The sequence below is a fragment of the Orbicella franksi genome, chromosome 4, assembly GCF_964199315.1.
Source record: "Orbicella franksi chromosome 4, jaOrbFran1.1, whole genome shotgun sequence".
NCBI classification, from domain to species: Eukaryota; Metazoa; Cnidaria; class Anthozoa; order Scleractinia; family Merulinidae; genus Orbicella; species Orbicella franksi.
The window spans coordinates 4938252-4964414 of record NC_138148.1 but is presented as its reverse complement, the minus strand read 5'-3'; the positions used below and the strand labels follow the sequence as shown (position 1 = coordinate 4964414).

Genomic DNA, 26163 nt, shown 5'->3' with positions numbered 1-26163 from the left:
AAGTAGTATTAAAATTCATGCTTGCGCACGCGTGTTCATCAGTTCATTAAAAAATTGTGAGATTTTAAAAATTTTTTAATCTTTCCCGAAACATTAGATTCATTCTCTATATTCCAATTGCCCATAATTCACTCTGTTTGTCCCCCCCCCCCCCCTCCAAATTTTGCATAAACTATTGTTGTGAAATGCTCTTGGGAGGTCTGCATACTCCCAAGAGCATTACACAACAATAGTTTATGAAAAAAAAAAATCTTTTTTTGGGGGGGGGGGGCAAACAGAGTGAACTGTGGGCAATTGGAAAATAGAGAATTATGTGGGCGACCTCTAGCTATTGCACAGTAATGGCTGCTAGTTAAAGAGTATCTCAACTAATCAGATTGCAGCATAATAGCAGAATTCTACTAGTTACAAATAAGTTCTTCAACCTTTTAACAGCTTCCGTATAGCAAGCAAACATGTACAGCTCAATGAAACCTTATACACCCCGTCCTAGCTCATATTTCCAGCTTGCATTTCTGTTAGCCTTCTATGAAGAAAGCCATCAGATAGTTCATTAAAATTAATCAAATACTTTTTCAAGGGACGACGGCACGGTGACCTTTACTGTAACATGTAAATAAGTAATCTGGTCCATGAGAGGAACAAAGTGAAACCGTGTTCTCACTTGTTTTGCTACTACGTATTCATGCTTTCAAGCATTTAACGGTGACTTCAACGGGAAAAAAAAGGGTGTTTAATGACACATCTAAGAACGATAATTAATCACAAAGAAAAGGCGAAAAGCAACATTGTTATAATTTCCGAAGACCAAACAAGACCAGACAAGAGGGAGTACTGAGGTGACCCACCGTTTCACGAGGAATCACTTCTTTGCAGTTGTTTGGACACTTCACTGGGTAGCGTACACATGTTTCAAGATGATCCTGCATCTCCTGCAATTAAAACAGAACACCACAAGGCTCGTGAATTTTCCCTACCAAAACATCTGAGATGGGGAGGGGGAAGACGGGGGTGCATGTCGGAAATTTTGAAAAGAACCCGTAAGAGGTACCAAGATCCTGTTTTGTGGGCGTGGCTTGATGTGTTTTTCACGCCTAAGTGGTACCAGTTCTGAAACAGGACTCTTGTCGTAATTTTTTTCACTACCCTTCAGGAGGCAGTCTAGTAAAATTTTGGAGAAATGTTGTAAGCGTCTTTAAAGAAACAGAGCTCTGTAAAAATTTTATAAAAAACGCTAACATTTTCATCAGAGCATCCCCTTAGGAAAATAATGTCAATTACGATGAAGTGGTTAACAAAGTAGAGGATATTACATGGGCGTGCGGAGATACGAAATTTATCTTCAAGTGTTGAAAAATATTTCACGAGTTGGCTGTGCTCACTCGTGAAGTATTTTTCAACACGAAAAGAGAACTTTCGAATCTCCAAACGACCATGCAATTTTCTTTTTATTATATAAAATTTTTAATACATAACGACGTTTTTGGCGATTTTCCGAAGATTTCCGACAACTTTCCAAAGATTTTTGAAGATTTTCCAAAATGTGTCCGAAGGCCAGATGAACGTTTTCGAACATTTACCAAACATTTCCGAAGATGTCCGAAGATTTCCGAAGACAACCGAAAATTGTCGAGGACTTCTGTAGAAGATCCGAAGATGTTTCGATCACTCTCTAACAAATTTAGGTACAGTAAGGGGAAGAAAATGTTATCAAGAATGGTATGGTCACATTTGTGGATAAAAATGATTTATCATATACATACTGAAATTCACTCAGTTTTCTTTATAAGACTAGACGCCTTACTGCGTGTACCCAGGCAGTCGTTATACTGAGAAGCACTAGCTATATTACAATTGAGCTAAATGTCCTGCATTTGAAGTCGTACGAAATTCAATCGAATCGATGTGCTCAAGCGATTCTGCCTGTGATTACATTTCTTGGAATCGATTAATAGCCTATTACTCGTTTGCAGGCCTTTAGGGCGTAAAATGAGTCAAGGACTTTATCTCAGCCTGTAAACGTTTCAGCCTATTTTCCTTAGCCTTTGTCGTTGTTGTTGTTTCACTTTTTCTTTTTTTTTTCGTTTCTCAAGCAAGCGAGTAATTTTAAACTTCACAGTTATAGTGGTGAAATATCAACCCCTAGTCAAACACGAGTCAAGCCAGTTTATTATTATTATTATTATTATTATTATTATTATTATTTTTATCCCTAAAAAAATGTAGATTGTAGGAAATACCTTTTCTAGTACTTAATTTCGTGGGTACTTAATTTCGCGATTCAAGCGTTCTCAACTTCATTTTATTTTTCAATAGTCTGAACTTTTAAAATTCCTAGATAAACTGGAACAAGCAAAACGTATTTTTTTTTTTTTTAAGGTAAACTGGAACAAGCAACAGGCATATTTGAAATTAACTTTTTACAACTTGGCCGTGATACACATTATCTCAGTTCATAGTTTTGTTATTTCACAACAGAGGATAAAAAATGGAACTAAAACCAGCTAATAATTTGTGTATTTGTCGATACAAATCTTGTATATGTTGTTGTTATCACAACAAAAAAAGGAGCGGGAATGTGGGATCAGGACCCCCCCTTTCCAGACCCTCGAGGTAGCGTGGCCGAATGGTCAGGGCGACGGACTTGAAATGTGGAGGTCGCGGGTTCAAGTTCGGCACTAACAACTAGGCTGAGTTGTTCCTTGGTAGACCCTTGTTCTACTCCTTGGTCATGCCTGTAAAAAGATATCTGTTCTGCCTGCGGCCAGTGGGAAATCTTTAAGCCTACTATGTTTATTTGAAATATATCTTTTTTTTCTTCCACCTTAAGTGACATACCTGAGAACTAGCTAGGTGTAAACGAGCTGCGTAAGACTAGCACGAACAATGCATTATCAAAAGTAACTACTTAATTGTCAATTTTTAAAGGCTCCTGCAAAAAGAAATAGCTTTTTGTACCTCAGTCTGATGAAAGAGCACAATATGGCAATCGTGACCTCGGGGTTTTCTCCGAGGCCTTTACTCTTAGCGATTTCTGCCAAGTGAAGGTTTTTAAGTTTTTCACAAAGTTGAACTGGTCTTTGTGTTCGTCGCTCACGGAACATTGAATTTCAGTTTGTGGATGCCCAAGGTTCTGACGCTAGAACTAGAAGTATCGTCGGTGACCGCAAGATAAAACGAGACCAAAACTCTTACTGTAGTAGAGCTGGCATCACTATTTGCCATATCCCGGGCAATCTAGCGGTTAAGTTGTTGAAAAATTCGCCCCAAGATTAGAATAAATGTGAACCTGTGAAAGGACTGAAGAGCTTGAGCAATTGAGTCAATTGTGCATCGAGTCAGTAACTGGTATGCTATTACACCACGTGCACTTTTCTGGCATCTCGTTTAAAGAAAATACCCTCTGACAGTTTCAATTAGATAACTATTAACCAGGCACACTGTGTAGTTTGGCTCGAAAGGAGACACCACTTAGCGCTCGCTTGGTTGATTCTCTTTGGCCGCTAGAACGTTTATTTGGGTCGTGACGATTTCCCGAATTCCCGACAGACAGGCAAAAAAAATCCCGCATCCCGTGCCCGAAATTTTCGCGAGTCCCACTTCCTGGGAGCAGTCAAATCCTGGGACCCGTCAAGATATTTATCGTTTTCCCGACTCCCACACCGTATTTTAATCAAATCCCGGATCCTGAAAATACCCTTCCAGACCCTCTACCTCCAGTTTAAATAGAAATTGAAAACGTCCGGCAGACTTTGTGCTAGTTATAAAAACCAATTACAATTTGCTCTCCCTTCAACAAATCACTTAATGTGTTTATTTTAGTGTTCAAGGCACATTTCATGTATGAGGAAAGACTTAGTGTTCAAATGAAGCAGTCAGGTTTTTTTTTTCGCGGCCCGGCGTCTATTAAGAGTCCCTGTCCATAAGAATGGAAAATAACTCGGCAGGGGTCCAGAATTCGATTTCGCTCATATTTTCATTGTAGATAGCCTAGGGCATGACAAAAACTACTGTTATTATTGCCTTTTACAGCAAATAAGGTTAGAACATTTCGAAATTATCAGCTCTGTGTCTATTTTAACTTATCATAGGTCAAGTCATGTGGCACATGCTAAAATATATGTCTAATCCGTAAATCGAAATTTGACGATGGTCAAATATTTGCATTTTTGACGTACTTTGAAAAGCACTCGCGTCGCTCACAATCATTTGCCCAAAGAAATTTTTACAGGAATCTGTAGACCATCCCTCTGCAATTCAAGCACCAGAAGTTTAATCCATTTGAAGGTTTCGCACATGGTGAAAATTAATTATATTCACGAAGTACTTTTAAGTTTATGAAATACATGTCTTTGAAATTTAATTATTTTGCACCTAAAAAGAAAACGCAACATTCCCTAAAATTATCCCACTACACATTTAAACATTGCACAAAACTATTTGAGTGTCTTAAAGACGGAAGAATGATGTGGTTTTGCATATGAGGCTCTCAAACGTGCTTAATAAAATGGTGCGTCAAATGACGATTTTAACGGAATTTGGTAATTTGGATATTTCTTTGAAATAAAAGAATATTTTGCCAAAAAAAACTATCCATAGTTTTCGTCATGCCCTAGCCTATCTACCATAAGAATATGAGCGAAATCAAGTTTTCGACCCTTGCGGCAAAATTAAGAATTTGTCTGATTTTTACAAGCAGGCACTCTTAAATACGAATATGTCTCAACATTTTAACACTCAAACCTATTTATTATGATAGGTGCTTAGAATAAACTGAGTTAAAGCAAAACGTAGCGAAATAATAATAATAATGATGATGAAGATAATAATAATAATATTACTAAATGTCCAGTCGCTATCAATTTTCAGTTATATAGCTGAACAGAATTTATAGACACACCCGAAAACCAATGAAGGAATCTGTGTTCGTTACCATTCAAGCAAACGTGAATGATTATTAATGTTGTTGAAACCCTCTACTGTTGATGATGATGACGCTGATGATGAAGACGATGATGATGATGATGATGATGATTATGACAATGATGATGATGATAATGATGATTTAGGTGAGGACGAGGAGGATGTTGATGATTATGTTGTCCTGTTGCAAATAGTCATGGAATTTACAAGAAAACACTGATTCGTCACCCTCACCTCGTCTCTCAGGTTTAAAGCGCCGCACTTGTATGGACATGGTAATGGACGCAATTTACATTTTTTTCGCACATGATCCTAAAAGTAAAAAGAAGTCAATATGTCTCAGTTCTCATAACATCACCTGCGTAAACAATTTTTGGTACAGTAGGTCAAAAGCATCTCATTTTTTTTTCCAGAAAACGGCAAAACCTTGCGTTCTTTCCCGCAGTGGAGTTGAATAACTGTACGTGTTTACTAAATTAAAAAAATATTGACGTACCAAAATATGGAGAGTTTCTTGTTTTTGTAAACTTCTCGATTTCGGATAGTTAACAAACATTTTCGCCCATATTCTAGCGATTTTCTTAGTGACTCTTATTTAGTTGGAAAAGCTATCTAACAAATCTGCTAAACCAGTAGCTTATTCTAATTTTTCCACATGAAGAAAAGGGTAAACCTTTAGATTGGAAGTAAAGAGCAAATGATATCCCGAGTTTGATGAGCCAATCAGGGCGCGAGAAAACCACTACATTATTTTGGAGAGTACTAAGACGAGTACTTCCGTATTTGCATACTGACAACATGTGATCATTTTCTTTTTTTTATTTTCCATTAGATTTAATTAATGATTTGTAGGAATGTACACAATAAACGCAAGCCAATGAGGAAGAACAGATCATGAAAAGTCCTTTATTAATAAAGATGCCAGTTTGAAGGTTTGTTAAGCGCGCGCTGACTGGTTTCAAGGTCACTCGGCTCAAACTGTATTTAGTTAACGTTTTACAATCTATTTAAGCAAAGCTTTCATCGGTTTACTGTTACCTCCATTTGACACATTGGGTGTGGCTCACTGCATAGTTCACACGGTACAATCCTCCACTGGCACGTGAAACTTACGTGTTCACCGAGTTCTTTCCGTTTCAATGTAACTTGACAGTTTTCGTTGGTGCAGGGAACATCTCTAAAAGGGCAGGATGCCAAGTGAGTCTGTCGGAAAACCAACATGCTCTGGTTAATATGGTTTACCTTCAATAGATCACTTATTCACCGTCTGTGTTATTTAAAACAAGTCAACCATCATTCATATGAAAAGTCATACGTCACAGCACGCCTTTGGCTACTCTGTACTTCGTGCGCACGTGTACGTACGCGCTTTTTTCGCATGCTGAAGATGGGCTAAGCCAGAAACGACTAGTTTACATTAACTATCTACTATCTACTATTTGACACTTTCAAGAGCTTTTGCAGCGTTATATTTGGATCATCTTGATGTCGACCTGAGTTGGGCGTTGAGGTCCAGGAGGGAGATTTATTGTTGGAATTTGATGGTGCTATTTCTCCTTCCACTGATATTAAACAAACAATCTGTACCTCTTTATATCTTAATTCACCAGTCCACCCGCAACCATCACTTGGACATTTTATGATCAACGATAGAATCTTCCGCTCCGTTGCTTTGTCTGGAAAGATATCCTAAAAGGGAACAGAACGTCTATGACTATTGAGAGATTGAATTGTACAATTTCACAAAGAACTCTGAATATTGTGCTTGATCGCCGAACGTAAGGAAGCATGCACATTGTGTAATCATTACGAATAATTACTTAAAGATTAATTAGCAATTATAATTACACAATTAGTAATTAAATATAACTAATTATCAAGAGAGTAATTATTTATGAATAAATTACTTGACTTTGAGATCTACCATCACTTATCCCGCGCCGATTTTATCAAAGGTTTCCGGCAATTTCTAAAGAACAAGTTTTGGCGGCAGAGTGCTCGGTCTATAAAAAGAGTTGAGAGAAGTTATAACCAAGGGTCTATGGTAATATAACCTGTTGAAAGGGTAGGGAATGGTCCTTCAAAACTTCTGGGTCTTGTAAAATTTTAGCCGAATTTCACGGACTCGCAGTTTCGTTTTTTAGCGGTTATGTGCGTAGTCACGATTTTTTCACAACTGTAATATTCTAGAGCCAATAAACCGGCCAAAACTCGAGAACGCAACTTTATGTTAATTCAAGCGACTGACAACGTGTTTCATTCAACTAAACTACTGAAAAGCTACTGGAGGAGCGGTTACACAGCTCACAACATTCTGCACTCCCCCACTAAGCCATGAAAACTAGGACTATAAATCAACGACAAAACTTAGGTTGCAGTTCTCAAGTGTCTCTGTCCTAATAACCTAAAAAGTCTCTTAGTAACAAAATCAGCCAAGTATCGAGGGGCGTGTCTGTTTCTAGTGGGCTCACGCTTCTCTGGAATGCCTTGCGTAGTTGATTGCACTGGAAAAGCTGGCTGCCTTGGGGTTTCTTCCCACTGCAATTCTGGCTGTTCAGCTGCCGGCGATGCTGGAATTGGGTCTGCTGGAACCTCTTGATCAGCAATAGGCGCTTGGGGAATGCAGGATCGCTGTATAAGGTGGTCTTGAAGACGTCTCAAGAGTCGGCCATCTTCTAGCTGAACTGCGAAGGAAGTTGGACCTGTTGACTCTTTCAAGATTCCAAGTAACCACCTTGGTCCTCTTCGGAAGTTGCTTGCGTAAACTGCTTCCCTCCCTGCATGGTGCGTTCCTTAGCGTACCAGTCATGTGCCTGTTTCTGAGAAGCTTGGCTTTGTCGCACTTTCCTTCCGATTTCGGGGTAGTCTAGGTCTAGTCTTGATCTGGGTTTCCTTCCTAGAAGTAATTCTGCAGGGGACACTCCTGTTGAAGTCTGCGGGGTGATTCTGTAACGAGCTAGAAATTCTGAAACTCGTGTCTCCACACTTCCTCCACTCATCTTCTTCATTCCCTCCTTGAATGTTTGTACCGCTCTCTCAGCCAGTCCGTTAGACGCTGGGTGGTAGGGTGCTGTTCTTATGTGACGGATCCCGTTCTGTTTGAGTAAATCTCCAAACTCTTTGCTCGCGAAGTTGCTACCATTGTCTGTGACGGCAATTTTCGGTAGGCCGGGTGTCGCGAAAGCGATTCTCAATTTCTCAATGGTAGCACTTGAAGTTGACGTATTCATTAGAAACGCCTCCATCCACTTGGAGTTGGCATCCATCACAATGAGAAACAATTTTCCAAGGAACGGACCCGCATAGTCTAGGTGGAGTCGAACCCATGGTTTATGAGGCCATTCCCAGAGATGTAGAGGGGCTTCTGGTGGGGACTTCCTGTTTTCCTGGCAGGGATTGCACTGGTGAACCTTCTGCTCTAAGTCTGCATCCATTTTTGGCCACCACACATAACTTCTCGCCAACGCCTTCATACGGCAAATTTCAGGGTGTGTCTCGTGTAACTCTTCTACCACTCTTGCGCTTTCCTTAAGGGGGACCACTACGCGATTGCCCCACAGCAAACATTCATCTTGAACACTTAATTCATCTTTCCTAGTGAAGTAGGGCTTCAATGCTTCATCTGAGTTGTGATTAGGCCAACCATGCTGAACGAACTTGATTACTTGTGACAATATTGGATCGCATCTGGTTCCGGTTCTGATCTCATTCACACTCACTGGTGTTGAATTGGGGAGTTCCATTGCAAACACAGTTTCTGCAGGCAAAGGTGTAGTTGAAGGACTAACTGGCAAGGGTAGTCAGCTGAGGGCATCAGCATTGGCATGTTCTTGTCCTGGTTTGTATTTAATGGAGTAGTTGTATGCAGCTAGAGTCAAGGCCCAACGCTGAATTCTAGCTGCTTCCATAGGCGGTGTGGCCTTCTTCTCATTGAACAATGATTCCAATGGTTTGTGATCAGTCACCAGACTAAAATGTCTGCCGCAAATGTACTGGTGAAATTTCTTCACACCAAATACTAGGGAAAGGGCTTCTCTCTCAAGATTGGAATAATTTCTTTCTGCATTGGACAGTGTCCTTTTTAAGCATATACGATTGGATGTTCTGAGCCATCATCCATTCGATGCGAGAGAACAGCTTCCAAGCCATATTGTGATGCATCGCATGCCAAGTTTAACTTCTTCTGACTATTATAATGGACAAGGAGTCTAGAGGACTTCAGGAAATCCTTAGACTTCTGGAAAGCCTGCATCTGCTCTTTACCCCAATGCCAGCGGGTCTCTCTACGTAGTAAATCATGCAATGGAACCAACACGCTCGACAGGTTAGGCAGGAATTTCTGGTAGTAGTTAATCATGCCTAGGTACGATTTGAGTTCCGACACATTCTTGGGTGCTGGTGCATTGGTGATCGCTTCGACCTTGTCATCCAATGGTTGAATACCTTCTTTGCTGACCTTGTGGCCCAGGTAGGTTACTTGAGGTTCCATGAACACACACGTGTTTTTCCGAAGTCGTAAGCCAGCACTTGCTAGTCGTTTTAAGACTTCTTCCAGATTGTTTAAGTGATCTTCATCGCAGGCTCCGGACACTAGGATATCATCCACCCGGACGATTACACAAGGAATGTTCTGCAGTAGATTCTCCATGTTCCGCTGAAATATTCCTGGTGCTGACGATATCCCGTAGGGTAGGTGGTTGTACTGGAACAACCCCTTGTGTGTGTTAATGGTGGTGTACTGTTTAGATTCATCATCAAGAAGAAGCTGCTGGTAGGCTTGGCTCATGTCCAACTTCGTGAATTTTTCACCTCCTCCTAGTGTCGCCAGGAGGTCTTCAACCTTCGGGATACGATAACTGTCCAGTTTTGACACTTGATTGACAATTGTTTTGTAGTCTCCGCAGATGCGAATTGAGTCGTCTGATTTCAAAATAGGTACAATGGGAGCAGCCCATTCCGAGAACTGAACCGGTTCAATCGTTCCCCCATCTTGTAGCCTCTTGAGTTCAGTCTCAGTCTTCCCCGTCATAGAATATGGCACTGGTCTCGCCTTCAATAATTTTGGTTGTGCATCTGATTCCACATGAATTTTCGCCTTTGGGCCCTTGAAGGTCCCAAGTCCTTTTCTAAACACTTCTGAGTACCGGTCAACCAATTTTTCACGTGAAGACTCTTGGTTGTTGTTGACAACTTGCATTTTGAACAACTCCTTCCAATTGAGTGTCAGAACTCTCAACCAGTCCGGGGCATTACCAGAAATGGGTATATGATTTCCTGTACTCTGATTGGCTCACGCAAAACCTAAACATTGCCTGGACCGCGAAAGGACTAAGACCGAGAGGAATGGCGAGCGAAAAGAAATCTATGTCGGCGGGGACGTCGCATAACAAACTACAATAATAATACGGTGGAATCCTCCCCATCTATTAATCCCGTGATCTCTGGAACCTGCGAATAATTCGAACTACTAGGCGTTTTCCTTGGATTCGATTTATTCGTGTAATTAATTTTACCCCCGATTCGAACCAATTTTCCTCTATCGTATAAAAGCTTAGTTTCGATAAAGTTAAGATAAACTGTACTAATGCGACTTACTTTGCACGAGGTATCGTTTTCGCAACCCAGGACTGCCGAAGATCAACAAAGACTAATTTTGGCCTCGACAGCGCTGATCACCACTTTTAATTTAAGCTAAGCTGTTTACTGTTGCAATATGAAAGGTAATCTAGCTGAAATATTGATTTTATATCATCTCTATCAGGTAATGAAGACATTTGCAGTTATGTGGATTTTTGTGGATTTTTGTGAATTTTCTATTCATTTCTTTTCTTAAATCTTAACCCTTTTTCAACATGTGCTCTGGGGCAGTGAATCTCAACAATCTCAACTTTTTGTGATTCAATGTAGAACAGGTTAGAATTGTTTTAAAACGGGAAATTTATTTCATCCTTTCCATGTGTCATATCATATATGGAAGTTTTTCAGTGAATTTTAGAACATGATGCTACAAGTGTCCTTAAGCAAAAGTTCCAATATTTTATTCACATTGTATGAATTCCTTGTGCATTGGAAAAATAGGTAATAAAAGTAAATGTTTACTTTTATCCAGGTTTAAAAATATTGTATGTCACTACACTATTATAATTTAACTATCCCATTTTAGACATCTTTCTTTGCTGCTGCCTCAGACACTTCCCTCTTCTGCACACGAAAATTGTCACAGGATTTGTGTTCTGTGGACAAGCAAGGTTATTAAACAGCTACTAATTCACTAAAAGCATTTTCAGTTTCTTTTATTCAAAAGCTACTTTACTATAAGCATTGATTAGTCATTTGATTATGTTATTTTCATCATATAACACTTCATTTTCCTCTTTTATTGCTTTCTTGCCATAACCTGCAAGACAAAAATAATCATGAAGTTAGCGACCAATATAGTTAATGCACACTCATAGCCATCAAAAGTGAAATTCAGTCGGTATTATTTTACATGATGTCATTATACTTTACTGAATTTTTGGAATATCATAGGGGAAGATACCATAATATTCTCAAAGCAGGTACAAGGCCAGTACATGCCAGATCCTCCACAAGACCCCCAACCATATCCACCTTTCTGGGAGTAAATTTTAACAAAGAGCCTTTTATTAACAAGAAGCAAGGTTCACTTTCTTATCTTTTATTTTTATCCGTAATGATAAAACTAGAATTGATAGATCTGTATTTAAAGGGGATTTTTTGTGGCTGCGCTTTTGTTCAAAATAAGGAAGTATCAAATTATATTTAAATTTTCAGCCAAGTTTTGTTGTACCTTACCACAGCTACATGTATCAAAAGTGAGTTTTATACCTACTCGTATTTCCATGTCTTGAAAACCATCAATGGAAGATCATACTGACCCAATAGCATTTGTTATTTTGGTCACTTTTTTGAAGCTTTCTCCTCCTTTTCAACACGCAATAGCCAGTTGCAAGGAATGACTGCATCACCTCCTGCTCTTTTATTTTTCGCCTATTTCTGTGTAGCAGTGGGTTTCATTGACGCCTTTGGCTCTCCGGTTATTATGCTTAAAAAAAAAAAATGTAACAATTAATATTGACATACCTGAATTCCTCCTGTGCATGACTTAAAAAAATAGTCATGAAACAAATATAAGCAATATAAATAACAGCCCTAATTTTCCTTTATCCATGAATCACAACTCATTACTTGTTTTTCAGCATGCAGAATTAACTTCAAGCAAACTTGTGGATTATTTTTAGGGGTGGGGGATATCTTTTTGTATTCTTTATGGCTTTATGGAGGGAGGAGGATAGCATTGGGTATTGGTTTTCTTTTAAGTTTGTGGAATTGCATTTGTTACTTAGGTTGATAGGCAAGGTAAGGGTAGGAGAAGGCTGCTGATCTTTAGTTGAATCTGCAGTTTGGATCAATCAAAGGAATAGTTCATTTCTTAGCCAGGGCTAATACAGGTTTTCTTTTCAAAAAAAAGATGTCAGCCAAACCCCAATTACAAATCACGACCACAGTGTCTGTGCCCACAAAAGCACCAGGCAAGTTTTTCACTTATCTCTGTAGGCGAAACCTTACGTCAGCTGTGCAGCACGAGTTTGGAAACCCAAGTGAAACAGTGGTTAAGCAATTTACAGACTTTTTCTGCCTGTTATTTGTTTATAAGCTTATGTACAATGTAATAGTGAAATACACTTACTCTTCAATCTTCTCAACGGTCCCGTTTTCAATTTCCTCCACAAATGTCTTGTTCAAGAAATATTGAACTCTTCCGACGGTTTTGCCGACAACTTCGCGGATTTGGTAGAAAAGTCTCTTTCTGAAGAGGCCTTATATCTTATCTACAGTGTTTCTTGAGGAAATCGTGGTGCTTTTCCATTACCTGTCGGGGAATAAAGTAAACACAGCTTGAAATCGGGTCCACTGCATGGTCAGCGCGATCGGTCAATAACAGACGCACGTGGCGAAACTACAGTACTTCATCTTTAAAAACCTTGGACCAAGCGACGCAGTCGTGGACCAACACAAAAATACCACCAAATGAAAGCAGATTTATAGACATTAACGACATATTTTTTTCAAAGAGGAAAAAAAATTGCAACGTACCTGATTTTTCCATCTATTTGGAGTCTTGTCGTGTAAAAACCAGAGCAAAAATAGTACAAAACAGTGAGGTTTTTGCCTCGAAACTCGAAGACGCTTCGCTAGCCGCCATTTTTTTCACACTCAACTAAAACTTCATTGTTATATTGTATTGTGTGCAAAGCCTTGAGGGAAAAGGCTGCTTTTAAGCCCCGAAAAGAGCTCGGAAGGGACTTTGTATAGTGTGCCTAGCTTTGGCGGCCATATTGCCATTTCTCATGACGTCACCGCATATCTATTTCTGGTAATGGCCCGGACTGTCAACCAGTCCCTTCCCAGTAAGTTAGGCCCAGATCCTTCCACCACGAGTGTTTGCAGTTCCACTTCTTGTTTTTCATACTTCACAATAACATTCAAAGTTCCTATGACCTTGACTAATTCACCTGTGTACGTTCGGAGCTTCACTTTAGCAGTTTCCAATTACTTTCGGTTCTTCACCAGATTCCTTGTAATAATTCTCTTGTAGGTTTCTTCGTTGATGATCGTAGCAGCGGCGCCAGTGTCCACTTCCATGCTCGTCTGAACTCCGTTCAGCTGTAGCTCGACTCGAAACGGTTCTCTCTCCGCGGCGTTTATGTGAAACATCGTGTATTCTTCGCATTCTTCCTCACCCGACTCGTCTGTTGCCTCCAGGTGATGTGCATTTCCAAATCTGCCGCTCTTTCGAAACTCCGGTTTACGCTTACCGAGACATTGGCTTGCCTTTTGACCCTTCTTCGCACTCTTCGTCTTTATAACTGCACTTATCAGGATCGTGGAATTGTCCTGCACAACGATAACATTCTTTTGTCCACCTTTTCGGATCCCTTGGTGGCTGTTTCGGTGGGTCTTGGGTCACGCGGTTAACTTGCGATTCTTCGGGTTTCTCACTCAGATTTCCAGCCATCAGATCACGTGTATTCCTGTCGGCAATTTCCATCGCGGTGGCTAATTCCATCGCCTTCTTGAACTCTAGTTGACTTTCAGCAAGCAATCTCCGCTGTATCCGTTCGTCGTTCAATCCGCAAACCAGTCGATCACGCAGCATTTTCTCCAGTTGGTCGCCAAAGTCGCAGTGCTCCGATAAATTCCTCAGTTCGGCGACATACTGTTGTATTGTTTCTCCCCGCTGACGAAAGCTGCTGTTAAACTTTAAGCGATACACGATAGATGATGGTCTAGGATTCAAATGATTCTTTACCAAGTTAACCAGCTCTACGAACGACTTGTCGGTAGGCTTCCTTGGATTAACCAAATTCCTGATGAGTTTGTAAGTTTTCGCTCCACACACACTGAGCAGAACCGCCCGTTTCTTGTTGTTGTCCGTAATATCATTCGCCGCGAAATACTGCTCGAGCCGTTCGGTGTACTCAATCCAGCTGTCTTTCTCGTTGTATTCCTCGATTTTCCCGATCAATGCCATGGTTTTGTCCGTACCTCGTCGCCAGTGTAATATTCTAGAGCCAATAAACCAGCCAAAACTCGAGAACGCAGCTCTATTCTAATTCAAGCGACTGCAAACGTGTTTCATCCAACTGAACTACTGGAAAACTACTGGAGAAGCGGTTACACAGCTCACAACATTCTACAACAACGCTGTCCCGCGATCTCAATTTTTTGTATGGTTGAGGACGTCTCGAAGTCCCGTGATTGCATTTTGTTGGCTTGTTTTAATAAATGAGGTCATCTCGTCACCTGATGTATTGAATTTTGATAACACAACTTTCAATTTTGCAAGAAAAGGCCAATCCGAAATTCTCCTCAATTGCCTAAATTGAAAACAGGGAGCGTGTTTCAGGATATCATAACGTATAGTGTTATAGCTGAATTTCCAGTTCCAGATGGTCTCCTTGTGGCAATTTAAAAAGTCAAAATCTGTTCGGGCTAGTAAAGAAAACGCTCCTCTCGGGGTCTAGCAAAGTCTCGCATTTATCATCCCCTGTCCCTTGTTCAAGACTCTAACGGGCCCTATTCCAATCAAACAAACACCGATGGTCATGGACTTGTGAACATTGACATGCATTTAATATACCTCACGGTTCAAGGTCTGCCTGTCCACGGGACAAGGTAAAGGTTCGCCTTCTTGCCTGTTGAAAGAAATGATAAGAAGAAAATCAGAGTAATTCCCTCAGCTCTACCTCATCTATATACCATAAAAAATTACTAGTTAAGTGTGTGACAAATGTGTGAAAAGCGTAGGAATGTGAATTGTATAAAACAAATAATAGGGTACAAATATGAATAAGAAATGAGTAAATGATCTAATGGGCGAGTGTCACACTTTACAAAGAGTCTCTCCAGATTTGCTGAAATAGTTATCAGAACAAAAGTATCCAACGGTTACTTATTTGAACTTCCCTTGCCTGCCCTGTCGAATCACTGGTTTTTTTTTTGTTGTTGTTTTTGTTTTTCTCAAACTGCCTGAAAATTGGACGCTAGGGAAAAAAGACAGAGTGCACGGCACACTCGATATCAAGCGCAAACTGATGAAATAATTGACAAGCTGCCGGAAACTAGCCCGCAAGAGCGTCCCGTTTTTCGGCTCTTAAAGTGCTCTCGCAGGCTAGCCGGAAAAGGGCAAACGGTAGTTGGAATAGCCATGTGACCAGTTTTCCCACCTTTTCATTACGTTTTTTGCTTACACCTTGTAATGAGATACAAAAGAAAGATATAACAGAGCTAAGCTGTTAATTCCACCTATTCCCTGATCTCATATTTTTGATGACTAAAGGTGAATATTTCAATTTCCAGCTGTAACTGAAATAAGTGCTTATGATAAAACAAATAATACACAAGCTCATAGTATTAACAAACTAGATTTGACAGGACTTACAAAATGCGGTGTATATAGTTGATTATTCTGTCGATTTATTTATCAATTTTAGGCTTGTACATACGTAAAGGAAGTTTTAAATGTTTTTCAATATTTTATTTTAACCAATTTTTTGTCACAATGAAAGGAGCCATCTTTATTTACACACGATCGACCAACGAAACGTAAAGAATTCGCAGACTTGTAACATTGTATTTTGCTGCGGGACAAGTTGGTCACAAACCTGGTAATACGCGCAACAGAGTGTTTCAACTTGCAATGCAACAATGTTGCGTGACAAGTTGAAGAAAAATGTTGCCCGTGTTACCGGACTTTAATATGATCATGAGACCATGAAATAAACATCAATTTGCATTGTTCCAGTCTGAGACCATTTAAGTCGCCAATTATTTCTACCTGTATGGCATTTTTATTTCCGTGGCACGAAATTAAATCTAGTTTCAAAAGTTGTTTTTGCTGAACATGTTTACTTTGTGAATTACAAGCGTTTATCCGATGACATTCATACTCACTATGTCAATAAATCACTCTAAATCATAAATGCTCGAATGCTACAAATGCCACATTTTGTTGTGATGCACCGAAATTTGCGAAAATGTTACCGCCGTATCTACATTAACAATGAGTCAATTTTGAACTTTACTCTGATTTGATATTACCTCCGCTATGTAAATAATTCACCCGCTAAACTGAAAACAATACCGTTTCGTTTCTGAGGAAAGAGAATGGTAATTAAAAGCTATTTTCGTGATTCGTGGATGGCCTGATTTTTTTCCGTGAAATGTGAAATGGCTTGTTTTTTTCTCGTGAATAGTGATTTCATTAGAAGCCGTGAACCGTGATTTTCTAAAATAATTATCCGTGAAATGAGAAAGAAGTATTTAATTCGTCGTGAACCGTGATTCTAGTTGTGTCTTCTATCATTTTCGACCGTAATTAACAATATTGCGTGACCGAGACAGGACATGCAAACATCCCTCTTCGTGTTCTTGCTCGGATTTCTTTTTGCTGCGCGCAGAACAAGAAGCGGACAGAAGATAAAGACATCTAACAAGGCTGTGCTCTAGAGGTAACTTTTCAAATATCATAAGCTACGTAAGTTCGTGTCAAAAAATGCCATTTTTTTTTCTTGAAACGTGAAATGCCGATTTTATTTCTCGTAAATTGTAAAATGGTCAATATATTTTCCGTGAAATGTGATCTTCACCCCCTCCATCCTCCTTTACCACCCTCAGGAAACGAAACAAAAATCAATTCCATCGACGTGTAAAATTAATTCATGCTTCCGCTTCTCGCCTTCATTATATTTGTTAAATAAATTATTCCAGGAGCAATTAAAAAACTTAAGAGTAAGTGTCAGTAAGGATCAAAGAAATTGTGGACACAGCTAAAATTCAATTTGGCACATACTTTGTCCATTGGTAGGCCTTAGTCCCATACATATGACAAGGATGTTCGTTTGTTAACAATTCTCGCTTGTTTGGGAGAAATCAACTTGAAACGGTTTACGGTATTTTCATGCACAGCTCATCGCAAGTTTTCAATCAATTTCACACTAATCCTATTCGTCTGATGCTCGTGCAACTGAATGACAGCAAAACCATTTCATAACCATTCCTTACAAATGAAACATGACTTTTTTCAAGTGCACCTACAACTTCTCTGAAATGGATTTGTTGGTGCTTCAAACGTACGTGCCAAAGATGTTCGCGGTAAGCGATGAATCCGACCAGGAAATCTCCTGAGATATGCTCAAGGATGGCTCCAGCTTTCTGCCGTTTAAATTTATTGGGTTCTTTTGTATTTGTACAGCTAGAGGTTCAGGCTATAAGCCAATTTTCAATATCCGCCATTTTGAAATATGCAAATATTTTACCCCAAACGGACACCGGGTGGGGTGAATTGTCAGCCACCTCCAACATAACTCTACAGTGTTTACAAAATCGCGCTGCCCGCATCGTTTTAAGGCGTGATTCTTCTAAAGACACTTTAAATGTTTTAGGGTGGGCTGAGCTAGAAACAAAACGGAAAAGCCATAAATGTGTTTTAGTATATAAATGTCATAACAATCTAGTACCTCAATATTTGAGTTACTATTTCACTGGAAATTATACACCTTTTGCTGTTCATTTACAGAAAATATCCATTCATTTGTGTTGAAATTTGTTTCATTATGGTCAATAAACTCTCATTAACACCAATACGACATTTATTTACGCGTAAGGAACGTTCAAGAATAACATTTGCATATGTATTAACATTCAAAATCATCAAAAGATAAACAATATCTTCCCTTGACATTCATTGGCTCTAAATGTATTTTCATTTTTGTAGAAAAAAAAAATCGTTGTCACGAAACGACAATCATTTACACTTTTGGACAAACCTTTTTCAACAAAAGACTTTCAATAACAGAATTTGCATGAGCACTCACAATCAATTGCATTATTATACAACCATATTCGTAAAGGTGACAATCTTTAGTACGTTGAGACAGTCATTACCATGTTTTCACCCAACGTTAAGAGAAAACAATAGCTCATTAGCGTAATTCAGAGATAAACGGAGAGATATCGTAAACAGAGACATCGCGCCCAATTTTCCTCGAAAATTTGATTATAGAACTAGGGACCGTATGAACCTTTTTTAAATCGTATTTTCACGATCCTCCCCTTGCAGATATAAATTCAGCCTCTTACGAATCTTTCGCGCGCAACTCAGAGGACGCACTACAGTATACATGTACATGTAATAAAGCGACAGTTAGATTTCCCCACAAATGCAACGAAGAAATAGAATCCCATTTGAACACAGCGAAAGGATAATCAGGGACTAAATGTGGACGATGGTACCGTTTCATGCAAACATATTTGCCACGGTGCCTCGATAGTAAGGCAATTGAGGCATAAATCGTTCAGCAAATTGAATATTCTCTCTTCCAAAAATAAATATTATTATGGTTGTAATGTTTGTCCAACCGCACTTAAGATTGTCACCTTCATGGATATGGTTGTATAATAATGCAATTGATTGCGACTGCTCATGCAAATTGTGTTATGGAAAGTCTTTTGTTGAAAAAGAAATGTCCAAAAGTGTAAATGATTGTCGTTTCGTCACAACGAATTTTATTTCGACAAAAATAAAAGTACATTTACAGCCAATGAATGTCAAAGGAAGGTATTGTTTATCTTATGATGATTTTGAATGTTAATACATATGCAAGTGTTATTCTTGAACGTTCCTTACGCGCAAATGAAGGTCATATTGGTGTTAATGAGAGTATATTGACCATAATGAAACAAAGTTGGACTCAAATGAAAAGATATTTTCTGTAAATGAACCGCAAAAGGTGTACTTACTTACTTTGCAAATTAAGTATAGCACTTCAAAGATTGCCGCCCTCGGACACATGTTTGCAGTTAAAAGTTTCTAATGTGAAACTTATCTGTACTGTCAAGCGACGCAAAATCAACGGAATATGTTGAATATGCTTCAGAGCAAAATGTTGAATTTCACCGAACAGAAACGCGTGGAGAAACCTGCTATGACTAACCTCTTGACCTCGTCTTGACATGTTTAGCTCGTCACGACGTCTTATTTCGTTGTTTCCCGCTAAATTGTGCTTTCACCTTTTAACAATCAAGCGACTTTTGCTTAATAAACCGGCTTCATGTTGGTGGTGTTTCCTATCAGAACATTTTTCGGCGTTGGCAGACAGAACAACATCTGATACATGACAACAATCAAGGACCGTTCAACGCGGCTCGATCAGTTTCTAGCTGTCACCCAATAGACCATTTTACAGTTGTCTGCTCAGTGACCTGGTCTTTGTATGGTAGCGAGGCTAGAGATGACCTTGTTTTGATACAGACCTCACTGCTTTTGTCATGTAAATGCACCTAGTTAGCATAAGAACAACTTGTTCTGATGCTTGTTTTACACAACAAAAGCAGTAAGGTCTGTATCAAAACAAGGTCAACTCTAGCCTCGCTGCCATACAAAGGCCAGGTCACTGAGCAGACAACTGTAAAATGGTCTATTGAATAACACACATCATCGAAGCCGTGACTGCACTCATTTTTGTGTTTAATGCGCATGCGCTCTAAACAACTATGCTAAAAACGGTTCCGTGTTAAACCATCCCGAGTGTAAAACTTCGGAGGTCCCATGGGATTTCCCGAAGAAATGAATCGTCACGAGTATTATTTCGCACTGTCATCGTATTAAATCGGGAAGGCCGAACACCAAGTACATAAGCGCAATGGCGACCTAATGATAGCCAGTGTTGGTTCACGTCGTCTGTGTGCATGGAAGCAGAGTTCGACCAACTTGTCGTTTGAGCGTTCAAGTGAAGGCGGCCACATTGCTGTAACTTCCTGGGCCTATCGTTGCATGTTGTGTTGTCGTTGCCGTTTTTTCTGTTTCGAATAATATGGACAGCTTTCCGTCGCGAGTTGGTTTCTAATTTTCAAGGTAAGCTGAAATTATTATCCATACCTTCTCAGTCACTATGTCGTTTTCTTCCTTTCTTCGAAAGTTAACTGCACAGCCCTCGAGAATTTAAGCTTACCTACCGACAAATGCCTTGCTATGCCTCCTTGTTATTTCATTCAGGTGTTGCTAACCGAGTTTCCTCGGCGACAGGAGTTGCTTTGGTCACGCAAGCCGTTGAAATTTTCCTTAACCATGGCTATAAATAGTCACATTGGGATGTGATTTCAGTCGAATTGCTGAACTTACTGGAGCTGTTTGTTATCGTATTAAATGGAAAGATCAATCTGCGAATAACTGATTGTCTACCTCATCACATGTTCAACGGGGATGCTGGAATTTTGTGCTTACGATTTTTATTTAACTGTGTTTTACTTGCCAACATCGCAACAAATTAAGCTTATGTACTCTATGAAAAACTGGAATCAAATGATGCTTTGGTTTACACAAATGATGTTCTATTACTACATGACAAACTGAATGATGTGGAGGAAATTCCAGGCCCTGCAATATTTGATGTGGTTGGTCCAACGATCACTGTGTCTGTAGACTACAAATCAAGGAAATGCAACACTCTTTGGTGAAGATACTGGTAAGCAATGTGTTGAATTGTCTCATCAAATGGAATATATTAATTTGCAAATTTATTTCACTCTGAATCTAATTATTGGAAATAACCTATATAGCTCTTCAAGATATTCTGTACGAACAAATGACTGTTTGCTGTAGGCTGATACACGTAGCCAGCTGACTTACATCCAGGGGGTCTATGACATTTCCAGACTGCACACTTTTTATTCATTATCGGCATCCTCATTTCCACTACCGAGAGCTAACCGTAAACAGGCTAACCTGAGCATTATTTAGGCTAGCCTGCGTGATATTTAGGCTAAGCAGAGTGATTTTTAGGCTGACCAGGCCACTATTTAGGCCTGAATGTAGTTTGCAAATGTCATACACTGCAGTCCATGTTTGTTGTCAATTTTTGATAGATGTATACATGTACAATACAATACAATACAATACAATACAATACAATACAATACAATACAATACAATACAATACAATACCTTGCAATGCTCTATTCCCTCTATGAGATGCGCCTGCAGGGAATCATGGTAGTCGTATTTATAAAAACAAATATCCAATCCAAGATGATTAATACAACTACCATCATGTCTCCCTACAGGTGCATCTCATGGAGGGAATGGCTATTATGGCATACCATGCAATGCAATACAGCACATATGTCTTAATAGATGTTTTTATGTACAAAATATTACTCTATATTATTATGAGTCAATGTGTTGTATTTTGATGAGCAAGTCAATATACAAACAACGAGTAAAATTATACTTCGATATTGCACATGAAATCGTGTAATAAGTGATTTATTTCCCAAATGTTATAGTCAATATCTATTTATCAGCGAAAGAGAGAAAGTGCGACAGTTTTGCATGTCTTGCACAGACCTGACAAGTAGGATTTCTGCTATGAAAATAACTAATTATACGATTTTGCTGTATATTTGTATCCTTTCAAGTGCTTTTGGACTATTATTACTTCAGTTCAATAATTATGTGAGTTATAAACAGATCCAATGAAACAAAGCGGCACTGAGTTTCGCACATAATGTAAAATGCAAATTCAAAATTAACAGTGCTGACATTTACCTTCTGATGCAAAAGCAGACGAAATACCAACATATTGATCTGCACCTATAAAGAAGTAACTAATGTACAGAAAAGTTGAGGACAGTTGCTTTGGAAACATGCTCTTACACTTTGAGTTAAAGTTGGCACTTAACAATTTTGATACTAACAACAACGCAGGACATCTGCACCATGCCATGTCTGATGTGAGCACAAGAATCTAGTAAGTCAAAGTCAGGCACACTGGGCAATGGGAAATGGAACACTCTGTTCTCCATTGTTATTTCTTTTTTTCATACAAGTATCTAACTTTGTATCAACGTCTCATCAATATGTTTTATGTGAGGAGTTGAACTAATTCACAGAATTCTTTGTGCATCTATTGTATTCTAACAACCACTTGAAGATTTTGATTCAGTTAATTAATAGAAACACTCTTCTGTCCAGCAGACATTCTACAAACAACTACCCATTGATCAACATGCAACTTTAAAACAAGCCATTGTAAGAAGTATACAAAATGTACAGTGATTAGAACCTTGTAAATTCTCCATGCAAATTGATTGTTGTTCAATATTCCCTTTACAGCCATAGTAAAAACTTAATATCAGAACTTCAGTGTAATTCACCACCAGTTTGCATCAAAACTGATAACGTTGCTTTTTGAATTTGCTATGTCAGAATGCTGTCGATACCCAAAGCAGTCTGTTGTGCGGATAGATCCATTCTAGCTCTACTATCTGCGTATCAAGAATAACTGGTGACATTTAACTTGATGACGTCGCAAGTGGTGTCAAGAGAAGGACTAATCAGGACCTGTATAAGCGCCGTTGACAGTCAAAGGGTTAATATCAGGAGAAGAAAGTTGCAAAAAGACCGCAGATGTCAATTGCGTACAAAGAATGAACCTGAATGTTCTTTTTTAAACATAGTTAGATTCTTAAGTTGAATGTTATGGTCACAAAGATTTTCTTTTTGCTTGACTTGCTCAGGTAGGCTACCTATCTCTCAACACGCAACAAGAATATCACGTAATGGAAACTAAATTGTTTTGTTGTTGTTGTTGTTGTTGTTGTTGTTGTTGTTTTTGGCAGTTTGAATTTAAACAAAAATAACTCGCCATAAAGCAACTTCTTTTCCATCTAAACCCACTAATTTTCTCAGTGTACCATAATAGCCCGCACTTAAGCGACAATTTTACGGCCATTTTTCGGGCATTCTTTGAGTAGGCCTTTCCCGCTTATGCTAGTAAAACTGGCATTTTATGCTCCTAGCAATTCTCGTTTTACTGTACAACTGTCATACCTCCAACTGTATATCTTTACAATCACTTTGGAAAGTGTGTTGATCAGTCCGAATGACATGAAAGGTCAAAGGGTCGCCTCAAATGACCTGTTTCGAAAATATTCTCAGAATTCGCCGTTTTATTTACTCCACTATTTTTCACCTGATGTGTAGTTGAAATGATTGATCTTCCCGGGAGTGTAGTCTTGTTGGGTGAAGCCATGTACCAGAGTGCTTTTTTGAGCCTTGAATTTCGTCTAGACACGGGTAAAAATTGTGAATGCGTGACCCTCGTAATTGTAGTGTAAATTACGCGTAAAAAGCCTTTTGTTACAAATGTTTTACTATTCAGCTTTTCAATTGCCCAAGCTGGATTTTTTATATGATGTAAAACAATAACAGGGCTTTGCAAAAATGTATTTTTCATTTACAATTTTCGTGTACCAAAGCACGAAAATTACCTTCAAAAAGGTTCTATTTTCAAAGTGCAACAATTAGTAATCTTCGGGCGCTTCTAACCCAAAGTTAAAATGCACTTCTTGGCAACATTTTTACATCTTTGTGTTGTAATTATGATACCAAACATACATGCAAAAGATCATTTTAAAAGGCAGAGCCGTCTTTCTCTGAGAGTGATGTGAATATGTCCACGTTTTCGGCTGAATTTATTGCAGTTGCAACGCGAAAACCGCAATTGTACTTTTTGTTGGATTTCTCAAAATCAAAAACTCTCTGGCAAGTTTTAGTCTTATTTTCGAAAATAGTTTACCAAAAGGTTTCTCCTTGCAAAATAGGAAGAAATCCGTTATTTCAGTTTTGAAAATTATTTCTCGATATTTACAATCCCCTGGTCTTAAGTATGTAAGGCTTATTAGCCAAGGGAAAACAGCAGCTCCTTTTTCATGTACATGAAGGAGTTGTTTGACTCAAGAAAATAACTTTTAGCTTCTGAACTTATTGCCTTGCAAAGAAAGTCGTGCCTGATGCCATAAGGCCTAGCAGTCCCTTGGGAACTCTTTTGAGAAAATTCAAATTACAGAAATACTGTGAGAGATGAAATTTTGGCGGGCTAGCGAGAATGACTTTTAGGTAAGTACATCATAGTTACAGCTTGCACTTTACACCATGCTTAAACTTATTTTGGGAGATGGTGGAAAACCATTCCAGCAACAGTGAAAGGCAATAATGTATCTTTAAGTTAGATACTTAAATCTCCAACTTTACACAAGGGTATACTATGACATATGGTAGACATTTAGTAACGGAGTATTACTAATAAATGACATAATGATCAATTAAAATGCCATCTTTCCGCTTAAGAGCTTCTGCCTGAGAGACCGGGGCAGACTTGAAAATGAAGTTCGGCCGATTTCGCTTAATCTCATAGCAGTGATTGGCCTTTTTATATAAACACCAGTGGAGAAATGATTATTAACTTCTACAAGAGAGTCTTGCCAATAAAACACTTCCGGGAATTTTAAATTTCAACGTCCGGTATTTATTTATTTATTTATTTATTTATATATCCACTTAGTTATTTATTCGTACTCAGTATTATTATCTTTATTTGACCTGCAATCTGCAACCTACAACCTGTAATGTTCTAGATATGTACTCTCCTTGTCAAAAAAAGCTTATACTGAGTATGTGTTGCTTGAATAAAACAATAAAAACCCTCAATCAGTCTGTAATTACTGCAGGGTCTGTAAAATTTTCTTACTAGACTCTACTTTTTGGACTATTTGTATTTTGGCCAATGCAATAGTGTTTAAGACCGAGTTTACCAGAGGACCAGGCAGGGGTGAAACATGCCATCTCTCCTTTTTGGATGAAACTTTGCCAGATTGAAGGTACTACCCAACAACTCTAAAAGAAAAAGTGGGCCGGCTTTCGACTCCTGAAGAGCCGTTTGTACGTCTCCTGATAGTGGACAAAACCGAACGTGTTACATGGTGGCAGCGGGTGGTAGGATTTCATTCTGAAAATGGTAACAAGTTCTTCAACGGCTGCAACTTCAACGACAACTACAGCAACAGCTGGGACTGGGACAGCACCCATCACGCACACTACTATGTCCTCTCCAGCGCATGGCCTTAAACCCCCTGGAAAGCTCAACACTTCAGGGAATCTGGCAGACGCTTGGAAATCCTACAAACAGGTATGGGAGAATTATTCTCTAATTTCTGGGCTAAACTCGCAAACAGAGGACTACAAGGTCGCATTCTTTCTGCATTGTGTCGGGACGGAAGTACTTAAAATTTGCAATGGCTTCCAATTCGAAAATGAAAACGACAAGAAGATTCTGAACAAGGTTCTAGAAAAGTTTGACGAGTTTACACTGGGCCAAACTAATGAAACTTATGAACGATATATATTCAATAGTCGCAACCAAGAAGCACAAGAGTCCATTGATGCTTATGTCACTGCCCTTCGCAATCTAGTTTAGTCATGCAATTTCTGCGATTGCATGCGTGACATTCTGATCAGAGATCGTATTGTTCTAGGCGTAAACAACAATACCATAAGAAAGAAGCTTCTGTAAGTGCGAAGTCTCACCCTCAAACAATGCATAGATATTTGTAGAAGTAATGAAGCCACTGCGACCCAGTTAAAAGCCATTTCTGGGGACGATAGCGTGCATAAAATAAGAGATTGGAGACGACCTGGCAAGAAAGATAAACACCCCTCACGCGATGGGAAGAATGATCGGAATGTGCCACCGAAACCTCCTTGCAAATCTCACAAGAAGTGTCTATTCTGTGGAGGTGAACACCCGCTGAAAAAGGAGAAATGTCCAGCCTGGGGACAGAAATGCTCCGGATGTGGCGGCCGAAACCACTTCAAAT

General features: G+C 39.1%; 1 protein-coding gene across 1 annotated transcript in view; it reads right to left on the bottom strand.

Moving 5' to 3' along the window:
* Window positions 1–26163, bottom strand: part of LOC145484219 (TNF receptor-associated factor 5-like) — a 39640-nt gene that overhangs the window by 4606 nt on the left and 8871 nt on the right. Inside the window, exons 2-6 of the mRNA XM_081462855.1 lie at window positions 15089–15143; window positions 6511–6612; window positions 5962–6126; window positions 5158–5235; window positions 849–932 (exon numbers count right to left, since the gene is read on the bottom strand). Of these exons, the coding sequence (XP_081318981.1) occupies window positions 849–932; window positions 5158–5235; window positions 5962–6126; window positions 6511–6612; window positions 15089–15143 (484 nt within the window). The remainder of the gene's footprint in view (window positions 1–848; window positions 933–5157; window positions 5236–5961; window positions 6127–6510; window positions 6613–15088; window positions 15144–26163) is intronic.